General features: G+C 34.2%; 1 protein-coding gene across 1 annotated transcript; it reads left to right on the top strand.

Moving 5' to 3' along the window:
• The first annotated feature begins 6,324 nt into the window (after positions 1–6,324).
• LOC128983280 (SUMO-conjugating enzyme UBC9-B) lies at positions 6,325–18,673 on the top strand. The gene is made up of 6 exons (XM_054402518.1): positions 6,325–6,438; positions 11,780–11,879; positions 12,525–12,608; positions 13,649–13,766; positions 17,004–17,148; positions 18,291–18,673. The coding sequence occupies exons 2-6, from the start codon at positions 11,814–11,816 to the stop codon at positions 18,355–18,357; spliced, it is 480 nt and encodes a 159-aa protein (XP_054258493.1). The 5' UTR covers positions 6,325–6,438; positions 11,780–11,813; the 3' UTR covers positions 18,358–18,673.
• The last annotated feature ends 3,110 nt before the right edge of the window (positions 18,674–21,783 follow it).

Here is a 21,783-nt window from a genome sequence, read left to right on the forward strand (position 1 = left end):
GAATTATTTTGTACATGCAATGAAAGATTCTGTTTCAGTTTCATCAGACTTAGATTTCTGCCCTTATAAGTTATGGTGATAAGCTTATGAGAATTATTTTATTGATTGATTTCCACAGAAAAGATAAACAATTACAATGTTTACATTTGCTTTACTTTTAAAAAGATTTAATTTAGCAATAATTATATTTTGCAAAAATAAAGTGGTACGCTTATTAATTCTATGGATATTTATAGCTTGGTGGCTGCTCGTACGTTAAGTTATTTACACGGATATTAGAACAGAAACGGTAATGATTACAAGCATACAAAAATACGTCACTGATATGAATCTTATGCTAAGCTTAACTATTTTTGATTGGGCGTTTTTTGTCAGTTCCATTAAAAAATAGTGCAAAATGTTTACTTTTGGGTCAGTGTCGTCATTTGGTGATATTTATGATCCATACAGTTTCTGTTCTAAAATCCGTACTAGTGCACTCCGTTCCAAAGCACGAAGCTACTATTTTTTCCTAAGTTAAAGAGTCACAAACCTAACTTTTTCGGAGAAATTTAAAACTATGCCAACTTTTAAAACTTTTTAAAACTATGCCTAACTTTTTCGGAGAAATTTAAAACTATACCTTTAACTTTGCTATTAATTAATTAAAACGATTTGACGATAGTTAATTTTTACCGTAGAGTCAGAGACCGTGACTAACCCTAGGTCAGTTGTGAACTCAATTACGACAAACTTCTAATTAATTATGTCTACCGTCTAATTGTATACCAATAAAAATTATTATCACAGTAGAGACAAAATAAATAATTTTTAAACTTTTTCTCTATCAATTTCAACCGAGTCATTTTGAAAGATTATGTCTTTGTCACCAAATAAACAATAAAAATATTAAGTAAATAATAATATTTTGTTACAAAACTGTTATGTGACTCCAAATCAAAGACGTAAGTAAAATAGAGTGGAATTTAACCATTATCGGAAATAACAAGAATCGTCACTTATTAGCGTAAATTTCAAAAATAGAACCAACAGTTAAAAACAGGAAGGTTATCATTCCGTATTTTGAAGCCTTACAAAAATAGCTTAATCATTCACTCGAGTCCTGGGTGGAATATAATAGTACAGCATGGCATATCAAACTATGTCCCATAGTTAAGATAAAATAAACAATTGATTTAAAATGTATTAGCGAATTTCCCTATAGGGAAGTGTTAGCGAATTTCTCTATAGGGAAGTAGCTTTTTTCATTTTGATGTCCCCAGAGGCCAAAAACACCATTCGTTCAAATTTGTATATATTTATTTAATAAAATACATATATATATGTACGTGAACACGATAACTTGAGTAATGCTTGTCCGATTTTGATGAAATTCGGTAGGGCGGGATAAACTTGAATGAGTTCGCGAACCAGAATGATCGGACCATGGGAACGGGGTTTTATGGGGTAAAAATTGGGTTTTCTCATTTTTGACCTTCAAAATACAAAATTTCCCAATTTCTCTCTAGACCTTTTTAAAGAGCTTAAAAAAACAAATAATTTAGTATATAAAGGGATTTTGTACGGTGATTGGTAACGGAGAAGATTAAAAAAAATTGTAAATTTAAATTTCCCATGATATTCTTATGGAGAATATTGTCAAATGTTGTAGTTTGCTTGTTAATGGATATATTTTGGCAATTTTTTTATTTTATACAAAGCTATTATTATTTTACTAAATACACACTATATTAGTTTCCTTGCAGCAGCAATCCTAGTTACTCGATAAACATAATGTTATTTAAATAGATTTAATAGAATATCACTTCAGACAACTGGAAATTCGCTTAGTCGGCAGGTTTGCAGCGGCGGGGTATTTTAGTAATTGGCTAGTTTCTATATTACTTCCTAATCTATATACCTTATTCTAAATTGTTTATAGTATTACAATAACACAACTGTATTTAAGAAAGTTTTAAATTTTAGCTTTTACATTTTTAAGATCGTGCTTTGAATATTTGCATGCGATAATTCAAATTTTATAGGTTATATTATTATTTTGCACGACCAATTATGATTTGTGATTTTGAAAGATACTACACACGATTACTAGAACATAGCCTACTGCACATCATAACCTTACTACGTAATTCATAGTTTACTAAGGAAATACACTAAGTTCTTTGATAGTCAATTTTAAATTATTAGATTGTTCCAACAGTTAAATTCCATTGAAGACTGACATAACATTAAACTTGTTAGAAAAAATAGCATGACTGTCTTTTGACGTAGTTTTCTTATCAAACAACAATATCTGAGGGCCGATCTTAATTTGATAGCGATTAAAAGTTGACATTGCTAGTTAGTTTGTAAACATGTTTGAGCTTGAAATTGCATTCAAACTGTTTTAAAAACATTGCAATTTCAGTCAAAATTTCCAACGTGTAGGTTATATTTTATTTAGTTAATAATTTAAATGTATTGAACTCAAACTGTAGCAGAAGTATAGTATAGTGTAGTATAGTAGTAGGAAGTATAGTCCTTTTATTGTTTTATTAGGTATGTTTTGGTTTTAGTATTGAATATACATACACTAATGGGGGATGTATGTGTGTTAATGAGTTTAGTTACCCGTATGACATTGATTATTTAGAATTTGTATATTGTTATATTATGTATTTGTATGGTTAGAAATTGAAATTCAATCAAGCTTAATTTTAATTTTAAAAAACTGTCTCTGGTTCCATAAAAGTAAGATTCAAGATGTTTACTGTCATTGGTTGTAATAATGACATTATCAAAAATATTTACCAGTACTGTAAAACATATTAACAATTTATTACATTATAATTAAGATTTACATTAGGCCTATGAATGTCTTAAAAACCTCCTTAAGTGAAATAAAAGTTTGTTTTGTTTTGAAACAAAAAATTATATTTCCCCCAAACATTTGGTTTAGCATCAGTTTACCAAAATTACGCAATAATATTTTTATTTTGTAAAGAGTTATTGCAAAAGTAAATTATCATTCAAGTAGGGCCTAACATAATTAGCATGAAATGTGTTATTTGTTCAAGTTAACTATGAATAAAATAATTAGTAATTAAAACCCATTGTCGTCTAGTTAAATTTGTAACAGGCCTGCACAAACTTTAAAAGTGTTGAAATATTAGGCAGTTCTTCAACAAACGATTGAACTATTTCAGTAGTTACCGTCAAATCAACGTGGATTTGAAAGTGTCATGGTTATATTTCATGTGCATAAATAGTTATTTTTCAACCAAAATTCTTAATTTAACTTTGCAGTTTGAAGATAATTCCAGCAAATTGTAGCCTATATTGCTCAGAAAGTCTGAGCTTGGTCAGAAGAACCAACGTCTGGGTTAGCAGAAGATGGTTAATGCAGAGAAAGTATAACAGGTTATTCTACTTCCACTTTCGATGCTCTTAACTCCAATAACACAACGTATAATGTTATTAGTCTTTCGAAAAAGTGTTATAAAAAAATCTATAAATATTTGAATGAATTTACTTTTGACGAATTTGTACTTTATGGTTTATTTTTAATTTATCAATAATGGAACATTGATTAAATCTGGCCTAGTATATAGTAGTATATAGTAATTTTCACGTTACTCGTTACAGTATTTCGTTCATATTCAGGTGACATATTTAATACGGGAACTAAAATATACATATTGTTTAACAAAATGTATGGTCCTTCAAAGGATAAAACCATAAACATATTAGTACCAAATTAATTAAACATTTTAAGTGTACTCGACAACATAAAAAATATGAGTAAAAACTTCCTTAACTACTTTTCGTTCAATGACCTTATTATTTAGATTAAGATATGCCTAAGGAATGTCAAAGTCGTATAAAGAATCATTTAAACGCTTGGATACGTGTAGTACTTTATATGACTGGGACGGTGGCATTAGAAGGTCACGAATTGTGGATATTTATAGAGATCAAGAGATGCACTGTGGATGCGATTTGCGATACTCCCTGGTGTGGTGGATTAACGTCCGCACGAGTAAGTACTACGACTATTATATGCAGTTTCTCTTATGCAGTTGATAAGAGTAATTATCCGTACTATTCTGATAATTAGCACAATTCATTATTACCAAGGCAAAAATGTGGTTCGGATAGTTTTAGTTGCCATTAGCTGTATGGGCTATTAATTAACATCTGTGTCTAAGGAATATGTCGGCTTTAGTCACTAACAAGACTACAAGATCGCACCACCCATACACTCATCTCCATTCATACTTGGCTTTAAATACCTACCTTATTTTGTATGGTCGCCATTTCAAATAAAACGTATTACAAATGTATTAAAGTATACTCCTTACGCATTATGTTTTTGACAATAGGATGAGAACTACTTGCAGTATACAAGTCAATTTTCCTAGTTTAGAATCTCATGCAAATCCTCTTCAGTATTGCAACCTGCCATAGATGCAGACGACGGACATTAGCTGATAAGAGGTCACACTCAGTATCAGTGATAAGAAGGTCACCGATCGGGAGCTCAAAACCAGTTATAACCGGTTTCGTCGTCAAGGGTCAATCAAGTCACCAACCACGCGCCTGCCAATACAACTTTTAAAACACGTGACTTTATGTAAGAATACTGCTTCATTTAGATATCAACGGTTAATAATAGAGTGAGGTTAACTTTGACTACTTGAGCTCACTTGGTAAATAATGTGGGCTTGTTGACTTGGGGGTTTTTGAGGAAATGGTTATTACATTTATTTGGTTATATTTGGAGAGATGATAACAAATGTGAAAAATTATGGGGGATGATAAAAATCAGTATAGGGTACCAGGCAAATCATAAGTATATGTCTGTCTGTTTTGTTTCCCATTTGAACATCACCAAAACGTTGTCCGGTCACCATAAAAATTGTGGAAGTTGTCAAATTCTATATTCTTGGGTGGAATCAAGGAAATCTACTCGTTGAATTATTTCCTATATTTGGTTTATTAGTATTAATTATGTGACTTTTATGATCAACTAATTTACATCTATATAAATAAAATTACAGTTTTGTCTGTGCATCGCGTAGAATCATGCATTTTTTTTGTTATTTTTACGTTTTTATAGCATAAGAAAGCCGAAACGAGTCTTATTTAAATTCTGTCCGTCTGTCTGTCTGTCAAGATTTACATCATTTTTCTGTATTCACTGGATTGGTGAGAGTGTCTTTGGCTATTCAAATAAGGCCTCGCTACTTTGGAAATAAAATGACAAACCACCAAAAACCCAATTTTGTGCAATGTTTATCAAGTTTTCTCCCAATGTTTTACCTACAGTACAGTTTATAGTGGATTCCGAACCACACTTTTGCTTTGGTATATACGAATTGGTCTAATTATCAGGATATAGTACTGCTAGTCCGGACGTTAATCCACACCACCCAGGGAGTATCGCATCCACAGTGCATGCCTATAAATATCCACAATTCATGACCTCCTGGTAGTTTGATTACAGGATGACTCCACCCGTCCCAGTCTCTAATTGTAATCTCTACAATCATGAACTAGACACGAAAAACGAGCTTCAAAGTATACAAGGGATGAGAAGTCTATACTTGTGTTGGTTAGTATACGGCACAGTCCTAATCCTAATAGTGGATTGTTGCGCACACGGCTAGCTACGTTTTAGCAAGTCAAAGGTTTTAGATGGTTTAAGTAAAAAATTACCAAGCGTACAGAGTCACGGCCGCCTTAAACTACAGTCCGCGGCCTTCGAACTGGCAACGTAGCAAGTGGTGTTGTAACAGCTGTTTTTGTTTGGAAGCATAGCTAATGGTATTTTATTTACCGTACGAAAGATTGGTTACTGGACTATGACAATATTGACTCCGCTTAAAAATGTTCAGATATAGATTTTAATTCATATCGTTTCGGTTATCAATCTGTGGGTTTTATTTTCAATATTTTAATAAATTTATGTTCATAAATTTAAAATTAAATCAATAAAGTGCGAATTAATGAGCTGATGTCACCTGTCTGCCATGTTATCTTATGGGACGTCTGTCGCTGAACAACACCACTTGCGACGTTGCCAATTCTACCAGGCCGCGGCCTCCAGAGTTCATAATTTAAGATAGTATACTACTCATCACATGCTCAAATGGATTTTATACGTCTTTGAATATTTTGTTTTAAACTTTATCTCCACGTTCCTTTCTCGTTTTCTTTTCCTTTTCTTTCTTGGCCCATGCCCCGCCATTCATTTTCATTGGTTAATCTCTGGCATCTGGCGAAGAAACTGTGAAAACTGAAAACGCAAACTGAAACTGAAACGAAACTGAACTGTGAAGTAAAGGAAGGAACAAGGAACGACGAGCCGTCGAGCGAGAGAGAATCGGAAGTCGAAATCGTATTTGGAGGGCCTCAAACAATCTACAATTTTGTGATTTTGTGACACATTACAGTTAAGTTAGTACTTTTCCTAGTGTATTACTATTTTTGTTGAGTATTTATTAAGCTTATTGTGTGAATCATTACAGTTTTTCCTTGGTATATGAGATAAATGCGTTGACAAGACCTCGTTGTGCTGATTGTGGTGTTTCTACCTGTCCTGTGATTAAGTTAGTGCTTGAATTAGGCATTCCTTTCGAACAGTTTGCATTAGAACTAAATGAAATTCATGTGATTACGTAAAATAAGTACCAGACAACGTATCAGTGATACCTATATTAAAATTGTTAATGGCTTTGACCTTCGTGTTCCTAGGTTCAGTTCTGGCCCAGTCCCTTGTAGGCCTACAATGATGCTTAGGCGCGGATACCCTTTCATAAGACAAAATGCTAGCATAGGCTAGGCCTAGGGATTATCATTTTACTGAAAATAGGCTATGCCTGTCTATTAACTTTGGTTTCATAGCTTTGACAGTTGTAGGCCTAAGACACAAATTTGTTAGTTAGGCCTACCTATTCTAGCCTAGGCCTATCAGTATTTCCAACACCATCAATCTTTAACTTACAATTGCTGTACACTGGACAGTCTTATCATAAGTTAGGTCGGGTACAGTTTTTTAACTGGGCTATATGCTAATATCGATTGAAACAATCGATTCGATTAGTAAACCTTCATGCGATTTTTTCACCATCAGCAAGTTTGGTTGGTTAGGTTAGGTTATGATAGTTTAATTTTATAATAGATATATTTTAAAAAATCGATTATTAATCAATATTTGCAATTCGATAGTTTCAATCGATATATCATAGCCCAGTTAAGAAACTGTACCCGTTAGGTCTATAAAGCTTTTATATTAGTCAAATTTATGTAGGCTAGGTTCATACAAAAAGTGGAAAAATAACTGGTACCTAGGCCTAGGCTACTCTGGTATTGTCCGGAGACCACCGTTATACAATGTGTTGTGGCGCTTAGGCCTATGTCAGGTTGGGTTATCTCATAACTTATAGTGTCTGTAGAACTTTCCTTGTATCGTTATGAATCTAACGATACCAGATGAGTCACAGTTTCGCCTAGCCCAAATACCCTCCAAGTAGGCAAAGGTCAGGTTGTTGACCAGAGCACGTTAATCACACAGTGTCCTGAATGATGACTCATCTGGTAGGCCCATCGTTCGATTCATAATGAAACGAGGGAAGTCCTACAAACATATTTATGATACCAACCTATCATAACCGCCCCAGCGTGCTGTAACTTATAACTTACCTACTTGGCGGAGTAACTTACATGTGGAAGGTGGCGGCGGCGACGCATTCAACTCAATCCTCGCCGTCATTAACTTAAGTCAACTAAAGTACAGACCGTACCGGTAAGCCTAAAAATGTTCTCTCCAATTAGGCTAACTTAAGAGAAAAAAAAGATTCAAGAACAGTTTATAACTGAACAAATATAGCCTAAAAGCTAAAAGACCAGTTTTTCTAACTATCTTGACGTCACCAATAATCATATCCACAGACCAAGCGACGCAGTCGTGCGTCAGACATCTCTGTAGACCACTGCAGGGAATTCAGTGCCTTCAAATAGACCGTTATAGATATAGGTAAGCATAGTAATAACATTAGAACCCCGACGCAAATATGCGATGGCAGCCTATGGGTAGAAACCAGCCGTCGCATATGTGTGTCGCTGGTCCATGTGAATGAAAAATGTTGTACTATTGCAGTAGCGAACGTGTAAAGATCAATAACTCATTTACTTAGCTAGATCAATAATAAAATAGGTACATGCATTAGCCAAGTCCAATTTACTAAAACAAACTTAACTAACTTGTAAAATATACATTAAAATTCATATGGGCTATCCGTCAGCGAGAAATGCGAGACACTGTATCACTGTAGTAGCGTTACCCGTGAGAAATTACCTCTCAGAGTGCCTTTTGAAGGTCTGCTGTGGATTTGATTTGAAGAGGGAGAGCAATAAACAGTTTGAGACATTGTAAGTTAGATCAGTGATTTGGAATTAAAAGGCTCGCAACACGGTATTTAAACCCAAGCTTAAGGCGTAAACAAGAGTAGTAGGCCACTATGTGTAGCCATTACAGGCTATAGGCACGTTGCTTCGTATATATTACAATTCGTCACATAACGGATCTCGTGGCCACATATAGTTGCCTTCTGAACACTAAAGGTAAAAAAAATTTTCATTATAATTAATTAATTACCTTAAAGAGAATTTAATTTGAAACAACTTAAATACACAAATGCCAATCAATGACTACAGAAAGAATGTGAGAAGGTGTGGATGGGTGGCTGGGGTGTGTTAGATAAATGACAAGATGTAAACAACGGTCAGACATTCTGCGAACGGGTAGTGTTGTAAACATAACGGCCACAGGCTTTTAATCTGAAACATGGTTTATTGATCAGCCGTTTTGGCCGACGTTATTGACTGAATCCTTTGGAACATTTAGCGAATTTACCCTATAGGGAATAAGCTATTACCGTAGTACTCATGGTAAGACCTGGACCAGGGACAGATTTACTTTTTTGTTTTGAGGTCCCTAGAGACCAAAAATACCATCCGTTTATATATGTGTCCGTTAGCGCGATATCTCGAGCAAAAATCATCCGATTTTGATGAAATTTGGTACAAACGTGTAAACCTACGTTTATTCGAACGAGTTCGCGAACCAGCATGATCGGACTATGGGAACAGGGGTTTATAGGGGGTTTTATGGGGTAAAGATTGGTTTTTCCCATTTTTGACCCTAAAAACTTAAAATTTAGCAATTTCTTTTCAAACCATTTTGTAGAGCTTTAAAAGACAAATAATTTCTAGTAAATTGAAGTGTTATTATGCGCCTAATGGTTACGGAGAAAATTTAAAAAATCTAAATTTAAAATTCCCATGTTAGGCTATTCTTATGGAGGATAAGTTAAGTAAATCGTTGTAGTTTGCTTGTTTATGAACAAATTTTCGATCAAATTTGGAAAATGCATTCATTTCATACTAAACTATTAAATTTTACAAAAAAAACACCTTTTTACCCTCCCTGTTGCAGCCAACCTAAGTACTCGTTAAACTAATGTTATTTAAATAGGGAATATGTAAATGTGATATTTTTAAGGAGATGTTTTAGTGTAAATCCAATTAGGCAAATGGAAATTCGCTTTGTCTGCAGGTTTTCTGCGGCGGGGGTATTTTATCATTAAGCCTACACTAATAAAAAAGTTGCTGCACCATTCTTCTGCCTTAGGGACATAGTTGAACATTATTTCCGAATCCCTTTGTAAAAATATTTGTTTTATTACCCTTAAAACAGTAGCCTATCTATCTATTTGAGATAAACATTATATTACATGTTTAAACTACAAGAAAACACTTTTTCCCTAATTCAGCCACAACAAATATTGGAAGCAGCCAAAAAAAGGACATGCTTTGTCCTTTTTTAGAGGGTGATGATGCCTTTAAGTCTATTACAATAACCTAATCAGTTAAACCGAAGGAATCATACAATTACAAACCTCTGCTTTCTAGACCCTGGAAACCTTGGCTACTATTGTTAGCTTTAGAGTAGCCTAGTACAGTAGACCCCCCTCTTAACTGACCATAATGGGACCGGGCCTTGGTCGGATAAGTCAAAAGGTTGGTTAAAACGGGCAATCCCTAAAATCATAACATAATGAAGGAACATAACATAACATAGTTATTCATTTGGAATTATATAATCATTATTTTTAAGTCATACTTGCATTATTTATAAAATAAGCTACTCTTATCTAAGTCACAAATAAACACAAAACACAGTTGTGTCAAATAGGCCTACTTTCGGTGGAATAGATTATAGTAGGCTACAGTAATAGGCAAGAATCAATACATTTTTTTATTTTATTAACTTTAGTACTGTAATGTATTAATTGATGCTTTACCAATCCATCGTAATACAGTACAGAACTTTTTGTCGAATTAAAATTTACAAGTAACCATTTTGCTACGAGACAGTATGTTTATTTATAGCCTCTAACTGGAGGGTTGAGTCACCAAAACTATCTTAATCTTGACCTTGGAGTCGTTAACCCCCCTCCACTGCCCCCCTTCAAGTTGCGTTGTTTGTTTACTCTTGCGATAAGATAATCAGTTCTCAAAATCGTAACTCACTTTACGATTTTATAAAGTTGCCGCACGGATAACAAATCAAATCAAATGTGCTCGGGCTGAAAATATGCTATATTGCTTTGTGTAGTGTTTTGTGTCGCTGCAGCGACTCACAAACACTGTTTACGGCGAAGGCTCTATGACTGACAAAATCGGATTGAACTGGATCGAGTTAGGTATTGTTTTATTTTACAGATTCAGAGCTTTCTCCGGAGGTCTGTCTCTAAGCGCTATTCATATTAGTTCCGAAAATATTGTAGCAGACAGCTGACGTGCGTATTTGCAAACAGCTTGGTTATCCTCGGACCGATGACTGATGTGTTTTATTACGTTTACCATTGTTTTAGTGTTAAAAATCAAAAGTAGTGATATACGTGGTGCATTATAAGAAGATTTAAGTGATTTTGAAGGGCTGGTTGATGATCCTGAAGAAGTAGGTTTAGTGATATTGATGTAAATTATCAGCCAGATTCTTAGCTATGGTTAGGCTATGCATTCTTAGCTAAACGCTATGTACTGAAATCTGTTTTTTGCCCATAACTTATTTATTTGCAAATCTACTTCCTTATATTATTATATATTTGTAATCCTCATAAAATTTAGAACAAAGTGGCTATTTTCAAATATTTATAGGCCTATAATTTATACAATTTCATTGAGCGCAAACTTATTTTTTTTTTTGAAAATTATCCAAAATATTTTTTTTTTACCTAAAATTTTTTTGAAACAAATTTTCCTTATGTTTTATGTATAATATTGAAGCCCATGATTTTCCAAACAAAATGGTATATAGAACAGTATAATTAACATTGTTTTCAAGCTTCTCAGATCCGTTTTAATAAAAACTTGCAAATGAGCAAAAAATAGGCAGACATTAAGGCCAAAACAAGGGACACTCGGAGGGTTAAAAGTAGGCTACCTCAGAGGTTTAATCCCTATAAGAGCTATACAGTATGTGTCACGGTCATAACTTTTTTGTCCCATTTCCAAACCATTAGTGTTGCGATTACTATAATTTGGTAGTGCGTAATTAAAATAGCTTTAACTTATATAGAAAAGTACTTAACAATTTTTAATATTTTTCTATACAGTCCCTACAGTGTAAATTACTTTATGTTGGTTTGAATAAGGAATTGTGAATAGCTGTAGCCTACCGTCAATAATAGGTAGACCTAAATTAAACTTATTTCTTATTGACTTTTTGTAGTTGGTGTTTTTGCCCGTTGGGATAATCTATTGGAATGTCTGGGATTGCTATTGCTCGTTTAGCTGAAGAACGTAAAGGTTGGAGGAAGGATCATCCTTTTGTGAGTATACATTAAACATTTATAAGTTTTTATAAAATGGTATTAAGATTACTTAAATTTTTTTCCACTTCAAAATCTTGCAATAAGTCAACTAAATTAGGCTAATTATTTTATGCTAGTTCAAAACCAGTATTTAGCTCTCTGTTTATGCACCTGCACTTAAAATGTTAAAATGTCATTGATGGCATGAGAACATGTTCCTTATACTTGAAATTATTTATCTCTAGACTCTAGAATTTCCTGTACCGATTCTCATCGTATGGAGCAACGATCAGTCATGACTTGCCGTCTACCGGCAACGCATGTGTCCGATGTCGTTTTTATGTTTTGACCAATTAATCTTTAATGTTGGGTATACATGTGTTATTTGTGAACTTTTAACCTCATAACGACCATTTCATGGATGGAATAAATCAATGCAACATTGACCTGAAGATATGTTTATAAACACGAAACAGCTGTAGTCAACCAACTACAATCTAGGATCACTTTTGGTTTGGCATACAGGTAATTTAAACCTTTTGTTATAAAAATCAGTGATCCAGAGGCTATACCATATAACTTCTTATTTATTGACTTTTAATCATCTAAATTAATTAAAATTTTTTTAAATGCTAAGCAAAGTTTTCTTCTTTTTGTTTTTAGGGCTTTGTTGCTCGGCCAGGAAAAGCTCAAGATGGTGGTCTTAATCTAATGAACTGGGAATGTGCAATCCCAGGCAAAAAAGGAGTAAGTTTATTTTGGATTTATATGTCTTCATAATAACTTATTATAAAGTACAGTGGGTCCTCAATAGTTTTAACTCAAACTCATATTTATTTATTTTTGACATCTTACAAACTGCAGAAATTTAGATCCTAAAATGCTTATTAGTGGCATTATAATATAATGCCACTCCTAGAAACACTATAATTGTCCTTAGGGTGAAACCCTGATACAACTCACTTGTGTGAAGTGTCGTCTTTATTGCTGTGGGCCATATTTAGAGCGGTAGCAAAATAAATTTCTAATTTTTCGTAGTGATGAGAAATAAAAATAAAAATACCTACTCTAAAATAGCTATTTTTTGTGTATTAAGAGTGCAACGTACGTCATTGTCACTTGATAAGTTGATAACTGTAATTGACCGCACAAAGCTTAAAAACTGAGTCTGGCCATACAATTATAAGAGCGGCAATTACTTATGCTCGTAATACACACAAGATTTTTCCTACCATAATGATTTACTTATCATAACACGTAGATAATCTTTTAGCTATAGGCCTGTAATACAATTTCATTTGGTTGTGTTTGCTTTTCCAAGTTATGTTATGCTTACCAAATGTTAGTGTTTATAAATGCCAACAGTGAAAGCAGCTGATTTAGCGTGTGAGAAATGGGGCGGAAATTATATATTTTACGCACTGTTTACAGGTGTAGCAATGTGATTATTTCCATGCAGTGGCAGGAAAAGCTTTTTAACAGTTATTGACTGAGAAGTGAACCATTTAACTGGGGTCAGCTGGAAAATGTTTTAAGTAGCCCTACTCAATTTTACTCATCCGTAGGCTATTATTTTGTTGTTTCATTAAATTTGCGAGTCAAATTGTGTTATAGAGGCTATAAAATAGACTGGCTGTGTTACTACCCGTAAAGGAACACTCGTTAAAGTAATTCCTTCGTTGAGAGTGTTACTTACCTATAGGCATACATGTACAAAATATAAAAGTTTATTTTTAAAGGTTTTATATTTTGGACAGGGTGTTCAATTTTGATGGTGACTTTTACAGACACCATGGGAAGGCGGCTCGTACAAACTGAGGATGATCTTCAAGGATGATTACCCGTCCAGTCCGCCCAAGTGTAAATTTGAACCTCCACTCTTCCATCCCAATGTGTACCCCTCAGGTAAAGTCCATCTCTCGTACATGTTTTGATTAGGACTGACTTAAGAGTCCTTGGAGCCTAGACGTTATAACTCATAAAAAAATCACAAAAGTAGGAAGAACATTTCTAATCCCACACTGAACTAGATATTTTAACTAGGCCTACACTACAGTAGGCTACTTTACTTGAAATGGCGACCATGAAAGTACAGTAGGTATTTTAAGCCAAGTATGAATGGAGATGGTAAATAACTCTTATAACTCTCAGCGGCTGTTTGAAATCAACAAAATTAGTGATACTCTTATGGCGGGCAAATCAAAGATAGCCGTTAGCCTCATTTACTCCCTTGGAAACAATTACAAAACTACAACTAAAAATTATGATCCCACATTGCCCTAGATATTTAAATTTCTATCACTTTTGGTATTTGAAAAAAAAATATTTTTGGATGATAAAAATCCCTTGAATAACAATAATCCAAGATGGCCACTAGTCTCCAAGGACTTTTAAGAAAGTCTCAGTTTGACAACAACACACTTGAGGTTGTCAGAAATACAGTTTGAAATATTAAAAAATGAATAGGCTACAGACTTAGTACACCAACTAACTCTCTGAGTCAGATAGTCAGAGAATAATGCAAATGCGGCATTGTTTTCTGTGAAGCCCTGTTTCCTTTTAACATTTTGTCTTGTCCCAACAATGTTGGGAGCTAAAGGACTGTTCACACCGGCGTAGCCAGACGTAATACTTTTTCGAAATACGTAGCTGACGTAGCTCTTAATGTAATTCATAGAGAGTGTTCACACCGGCGTATTAATACGTGAGCTACGGAATCTACGGCGCTGCCGCTACGCCGGCTAGCTACGCGTAGCTTGTGTCGCCGCATGCGCACTAGCACACCGGGCTGTCACCGCCACCCTCCTACACCTAAGTGGTAAATGTTGGACTATAACACAAAAGTTCACTATAATTTAAAAAATCATTAAATCACGTTAATCTATCACATTCAAATTAGACTATAACATAACAATCTTAAGACAACTGTATATGATCAAAATATAATAATACTTCATCATACGAGTACCTAGTGTCCACTAAATTTTTTTGTTTATGCTTGCAAATCTCGTTATCAAAAACAATGTCTCTCTCTTAATATGGTTTATTGTGGTTCATATAGTGGGCTGACATTTATGAAACATTAATGAATTATTTCTAGACATAGGCCTACTACGTGTTTTTACTTACACCATAGACTATTTTATTATGTAATCCTTATGGATGAGCAAAATTATTGCATGTTTTCTGGTTTTTTTTTTTTTTTATATAATATAGCGCAAATATTATAGTCTACTAAACCTATACGGCCTAAAAATGAGAGTAAAATATTTTTGTCAACATTAACACATTAATCAACAGACTTTTCAGGGTACTATAAAAGCTGCAATTGAACCGTGGCAATCTTAACTGAAATTCATGAAACACTAATAAAAATAAACAATAAATAAACAAATATAAAATATTATAATAATACTAGCTGACCCGGCGAACTTCGTATCGCCTAAGTTATAAGTTTCCACAGACCGATGGAAAGAAAGTACCGTTACGTTTAATTTTCAAGATGATCTCGTTCTAATGGCTCAATCACGTCCTGGTTGAAGTTCGTTCGCTACGCTCACTCACCTTTGGTTTGGAGCTCGTTCGCTACGCTCACTCACCTTTAGGTTGGAGCTCGTTCGCTGCGCTCACTTGCCTTCAGGTTAGCTCGTTCGCTACGCTAACTCGCCTCCAGGTTGAAGTTCGTTCGCTACGCTCACTCACCTTTGGGTTGGAGCTCGTTCGCTACGCTCACTCACCTTTTGGTTGCAAATTAGCTGTTGTCATAAATGTAAAAGAAATAATAGTGCTGCACCCTGTTGGTAATCCTTGTAACTTTAATGCTATTGAACATCATAGAACAGAACCAACTTGTTTAATTGAAACAGCTGTTAAGATTCATTAATTCCATTTCTCATAAGGTTAACATGGGAAACTCCAGAGCCACTGGGGCGGAGCCCTTTTAAGAATTTCGAAACGGGAAATAGTTTACGTCCGATTCGCATACCTACAGAATTTACACACCAAATTTCATAACGATCGGTGAAGTCGTTCCGGAGGAGTTTGCAGACAAACACTGTGACACGAGAATTTTATATATTAGATAAACAAACGACATCCGGCTCACCGGCTACGCAGCCGTCAGACGTAGCTGCGGTGTGAACAGTGCACTGGCGACGTATTAATACACCGAATACGTCTGCAGACGTCTAGCTACGCCGGTGTGAACAGGCCTTAAGCTCAAGTTGATTTGAGCACAGCTCGCAACAATGCTGGTGCGCTGTTTCTATTCCAAGCAGTTCCCACAGCATCAGCCAACTTCTCCTCACTGCGAGCATCGTCTTTGCCCTCTACACTACATCTACATCAGTGCACCCTACATCATAGAGAGTAAAGAGGCCACCACTGCTGCTTTTGTTCTAATAGCTGGTGCATATCACCAATTTGAAAATGTAAAAATGTGAAAGAATGTCTTGATAATAAATTTTTATTTTTTTCTTTCTTCCAGTTGAGGCAATTCCCAAGCTGTAAATAAGACATGAGAATGAAATAATATATAAATACAATCTTTTTCATATTTTATCATCAAGTAATATTATAAACACAGATAGAAGTTAAAACAAACAAAAATTCGGTAATAATGAATTTTGGCCCGAGACCCAAGAGCTAAAATTATCGGCCCGACCCGACCTGAACCAAAAAAGTTTGACCCACAGACCCCTACTACAAACACACTACCAACCTACACTATTACAATTCTTTCTGCTAGAAATGGAGAAAAATAGACACCGGTGACCAGTCTGCCAGGGCCTTTTATAGTAGTAGTAGTAGTGTTCTTTTGCCAGATGAAAAATCAACAAACTTTCAACAATTTTACATTATTTACCTAAATGATTTAAACGTTAACAATAATTTAACAAATAATTTAAAACTACAATATTTAACAATATTACTTTATTCTCACCACTTTAAATGCTCAAATACCCTTTTCAATCAAACTTTTTCACTATCCAAGACACCTGCTCTCCCATTATTTTGGTTTTGAGATGTATTCAAAATCCTTTCTAAGAGGAACAAAACAAGTCTCCACTCATTTGCACAGGGCTAGTTTAAATCTGAAATTTCAACATCCAGAAGATTATTGATTATTTACATTGTTTTTAGGCACTGTCTGCTTATCGTTGCTTGATGAAGAGAAGGACTGGCGGCCAGCCATCACCATCAAACAGATCCTTCTTGGTATTCAGGACCTCCTCAATGAGCCTAACATTAAGGATCCCGCCCAGGCCGAGGCTTACACCATTTACTGGTAGGTCGAGTGTCAAGCAGTTTTAGTAGGTTTCTGGTCTTTACCTCAAGTCAGTAGTTACTTTGGAACATTGGCAGGGAAGTCCCATGTGGTTTGAAACCAAGTGATTGTGTGGTGCAGCTTTCCTTTCGCTTTGCCGGATATGTTCATCAACAGTTGTTAGATAATTTGGAACACTTTTACTTGATTTATTGTGTTAAAAAATATGGATACCTCCTCTTAAGGGTTACGCTAGGGAAATTAAACTCTCCTAACTAGAGATGGTCGCATCCAGGAATTTCAAATCTCGAGTCCCAAAAATAATTACAAATGGGCTTATGGTGATTAAAAAAGTAAGCATGGAATAGGAACTATTTAAAAATAAATATTACACTAACCATAAATGACTACTATTTGCAATAAAAACTTATGCCTAGTAATTACTTTTGACACACGACAAAAATAACAGACAACTAATCGGTTACATCTTTCAACCTATTAACCTAAATTGAACGGTTGGTCTTTATACTTTATTTGATCGGCAAATGTTCATTATTGGTTATTTATTGTTGTAGGTAGACTTGTTAATTTTAAATTAGTTGATCGATAGTATACTCTGTTTCTTAAAATGTCATAAAATGGCAATGTCACGGTACTGTATATTACAACGTCAATTACCTCTCTGGTTAGTCAATGTCACAGTAAGTGTATATTACGACATCAATAACCTTTATGGTTAATAAGCAATGCCACAGTATATGCCTTAGGCTATACATTAATTGTATTCTTAACAAAAAATTATTCTTGAAATTTGTTAATTGAATCTCAAATCCGAATCTTTTCTTTGGATTCGAGATTCGGATTCAACACATCCCTCAAATGTTTGAAATGCAAGGCCCCATCGAGTGACACCTTATAATGGTCTTGGTCTTTAAAAAAAATCTGGGCAAAAACCTTGGGTCTACTTCATGGTCTTCAGGAATCGACTGTGTTATAGACATAAACTTAAAACTTGGTACTGACTACTACTGTTGTTTATTTTTTAGTAGTGCCTGCTCTTAATGGCTTTCTGTAATAAGGCTAAAACGTCAAAACTGCTAGTGCTAAGTTTATGTCTACTTTAAGAAAGTTTGTTTTGTAGTAAACAAATATTCTGTTTCCAGCCAAAACCGTCTTGAGTACGAGAAGCGAGTGAGGGCCCAAGCAAGAGCAATGGCTCCTCAGGAATAGTAAATAACCACTGCCTGCATCAGCAAGCAGTCTGGAACCTGGTGTCATCGACATAAACTCTTTATTGTGTGGTTAAGTGTCTTCTGTTGACAAAGTAAAGTCTTCTGATTATAAATAAATTTTAAGTAAGGTTTGTATTTTAGTCCGAAGCTTTATTTATTTGAATTGGGTCGACCCTTACCTATCGGAAATCGTAAATGTTTTTATCGTGACTAAGTAAATATATCATGTCTTTGTAAATTAAAGATGGTCTAGTGTAATTTAATTTTAAGTTTTCTATAAGTACAATAATAAAGCATCAAATTCTTTTTTTTTATGTGTGTTTTTCACTGGCCTGTTCTTGTAATTTATTTATAACGTTAAAGGAACACAAATCTTAAAAACTACAATCCTGGTACCTGTCAACCACATACTAAAAAGGCTTTTGATAAGGAATTTCTCTCTGAAGTATTTGTTTTTTTAACCCTCTCCTAAAAGCACAAACCTAATAACACTTGTACATAGTAACAAATTAAAAATTAAAAATGTGTCAACTGTTACATTTGCATTTAGTGAGTGTTTTTCATATGCTTTGTACTTCCTCAGCTAATTAACCTATTAGCATACTCTACTAGCATTTAATAAACACTCCCTTGCATTGGTTAAGTCTATGCAAGATAAAATACCGGCATTAGTTAATAATATTAGAGAGCAGGAGTTCTATGGCTGAAATATAATTGATTTTAAGTTGCATTTAGAAAAAAGCACCTCACAAAATATAGACATGTGGTTGTCTCACTCACTCTACACCTTAGACTTGTCTCTTGAGTAGTCCAGTTCGCGGTCACAATATTTTTTTGGATTCGATGTTTTTATCCTTTCAGTAAATACAAAAATGCAATTTAAGTTTTCATCAAAAGTAATAGAATTCAATTATGGAAAACATGGATATTTTAATACTTGGCCAAAAACGATGACCATTGGCCAACTATCGATGCTCATTCCTACTAGACATTGGCCGTAATTTTTACAAGGGATGAAGTACATTTGAACTAGGGGATTGTGCAATCGTACAAGGCTTGAGCGATCGCAAGCTGATTCCCCTAGAACAAAATTGCAGCATTTCGATTTTCTAGCAGAATTACCGTGTCAGTTCCATTGATGAATATCAGAACTCAGAAAGTTGTATTGCCTTTACTCAACTTACAATGTTGTAAGTAAAAATATAAGGTCAAACTTAAAAGGAGAGACATGCTTATGATTCAGATCAGACCCCAAGGTTGTGTACAAGAATGAGGTTCCTTACAAACCAGAATTACATCTACATTCTAAAAAGACCATAAAATACATTTAAAATATGAATACCAATTTTTCTAAATTGGCAGCTAACCTTGAAATTTCTGATGAAACACCCCCTATTTTATGATATTTTTAGAATGTAGATGCCATTTTAAGACTTTTATGAATTACTAGCAGAGTACCCGTCCTTCGTACGGGGTTGGAATATAAGTATAAAATGCTTATTGCAGTTATACTCAAGCTTTGCGATTGCAATGGGTGGAGGACACAGTTTGATAAAATTTGCTTTTTTAAATTTACAGTATTCTATAGTATTACACATCTACCATAGCCATAATGTTCTACCATTTTACCTAAACAATAGAGAAAAATAAATTATCAATTCGCAAAATATCACAAATTATTCATGAAATGAAAAACATAAATATAACTGTAAACAATCCTACTTTGACAGTTCTCATTGCGAATCACAGTTTTTTGTTGCTGCTTAGTTCAAATTAGCTGTTTTCATAAATGCAAAAAAAAATATAGTGCTGCACCCTGTTGGTAAATCTTATAACTTTTTAATGCTTTTCCATATCATAGAACCAACTTTTTTTGTTGAAACAGCTGACTAAATTCTTTAATTCCCTTTAAATATGAATACTCATAAGGTTAACATGGGGAATTACAGAGCCACTGGGGCGGAGCCCGAAAGGATTTTTGAGATAAGAATATGCATATATGTTAATCGGGAATGTAAGCTATCATCATGCAAAATTTCAGCCCAATCCGTCCAGTGGTTTATGCGATTGAACTTCAAACAAACACACAAACTTTCACATTTATAATATTAGTAAGATAAGATTCCTCTTTAACGTTTCTAGTTTAGGGGTTACAGAATTCAGACTTTACTCAGAAGGTCACTTTTAACAAAATATAACAAACCATGGCTCCTAAACAAGTAGTTTTAGAGGAAAATGTCCAGAATGAAAAAAGGTTTTTTAAAAATTTAATTTTCATTCTGGAATGGATCATAAAAATACAAGGTGTTCCAAAATAAATTTCAAAGTTAGCAGCCGTATTGGAAAATGGTGTCCATTTTGGAAAAAATTAAATTTTTAATTAATTAATATCATTAAAAAACAAGTTGAAGTTATCTGTTTAATGTTTTCTCTAAATCAAATATTTTCCGAGATACCAATTGTGGTCCAGTTCACCCTGTACAGTAAAGTAAATGCAATATTGTGTAACCTTGATTTTTGGGTGACTTGGATTTAAAAGCACGATACATGTACAATGAATACAAAGAATCATTGATAGCCTACTTGTAAGCCAATCAATGACTGATAAGAGGTACAACTTGCAAAATACCTTGCACAAATAATAAACCTTGCAAAATATGATCGAATTTGAACCTTCAAAAATCTGATGACTAGGGTTATGGAACAATTCAAGCGGAGTCATGAACAAGCTACTCAAAAATCCCTGCGCTGGTAATTAAAACAGCCTTTTTAGTAAACAACCTCGCCATTAAATCAGAAATAGCAGAAATACTTTTAATCAACAACTTGTTCATTTATTTGGTTGTTAGGTTTGCTTATACAATTTTGAATTTGCGTCTGTCCTTCACCGATTTGGACAATAGAGGTGTATTTTATAGCGTATTTCCCATATAGGGAATAAGGGTTTGTTGTAGGTTTCATGGTAAGACCTAGACCTGGGACCGACATACTTTTTTATGCCTCTAGAGATAAAATGTAACTGAGTCCCTAATTCCAAAATTTAGTCAAAATCTAAATAGCATTATTAAATATTTATTTCACTGTTAAACCATAAGGTTTGCTAACAATTACCTTAGTACTTAGGAGATTAAGTTTAGGTAGGGAAGAGCCAAGTAAATAATCAGTATTTGATCTAAACTATTTTCCCCAAAATTGAGTAATCTTTTTCAGTGTAATTTTTGCTCAATAGTAACAACTGATGTTTTCCCTTTGTACTGTATTAGTAATTTGCTAGTATACTGTGGATGGCTTGTCGCAAGTAGGGTCGTAACCAAGATGAATCGAGTAAAACTTTTACTCCATGCATCTTGGGTCGTAACAGCTGTTTAGTTTGGAAGCAGCTGAGCTAATGGTATTTTGTGTATTTACATTTACGAAAGCTTGG

Source organism: Macrosteles quadrilineatus, unplaced genomic scaffold, assembly GCF_028750875.1.
Source record: "Macrosteles quadrilineatus isolate MER2022 unplaced genomic scaffold, UCM_ALF_1.0 Scaffold_1__1_contigs__length_201487025, whole genome shotgun sequence".
Classification (NCBI taxonomy): Eukaryota; Metazoa; Arthropoda; class Insecta; order Hemiptera; family Cicadellidae; genus Macrosteles; species Macrosteles quadrilineatus.

What these genes read in the sequence shown, in the direction of transcription:
- LOC128983280 (XM_054402518.1), top strand. Translation starts at nt 11,814, where the DNA reads ATGTCTGGGATTGCTATTGCTCGTTTAGCTGAAGAACGTAAAGGTTGG. An exon ending in GGAGGAAGGATCATCCTTTT is followed by an intron (nt 11,880 to 12,524) that starts GTGAGTATACAT and finishes TTTTGTTTTTAG; the next exon opens with GGCTTTGTTGCTCGGCCAGG. An exon ending in GAGGCTTACACCATTTACTG is followed by an intron (nt 17,149 to 18,290) that starts GTAGGTCGAGTG and finishes TTCTGTTTCCAG; the next exon opens with CCAAAACCGTCTTGAGTACG.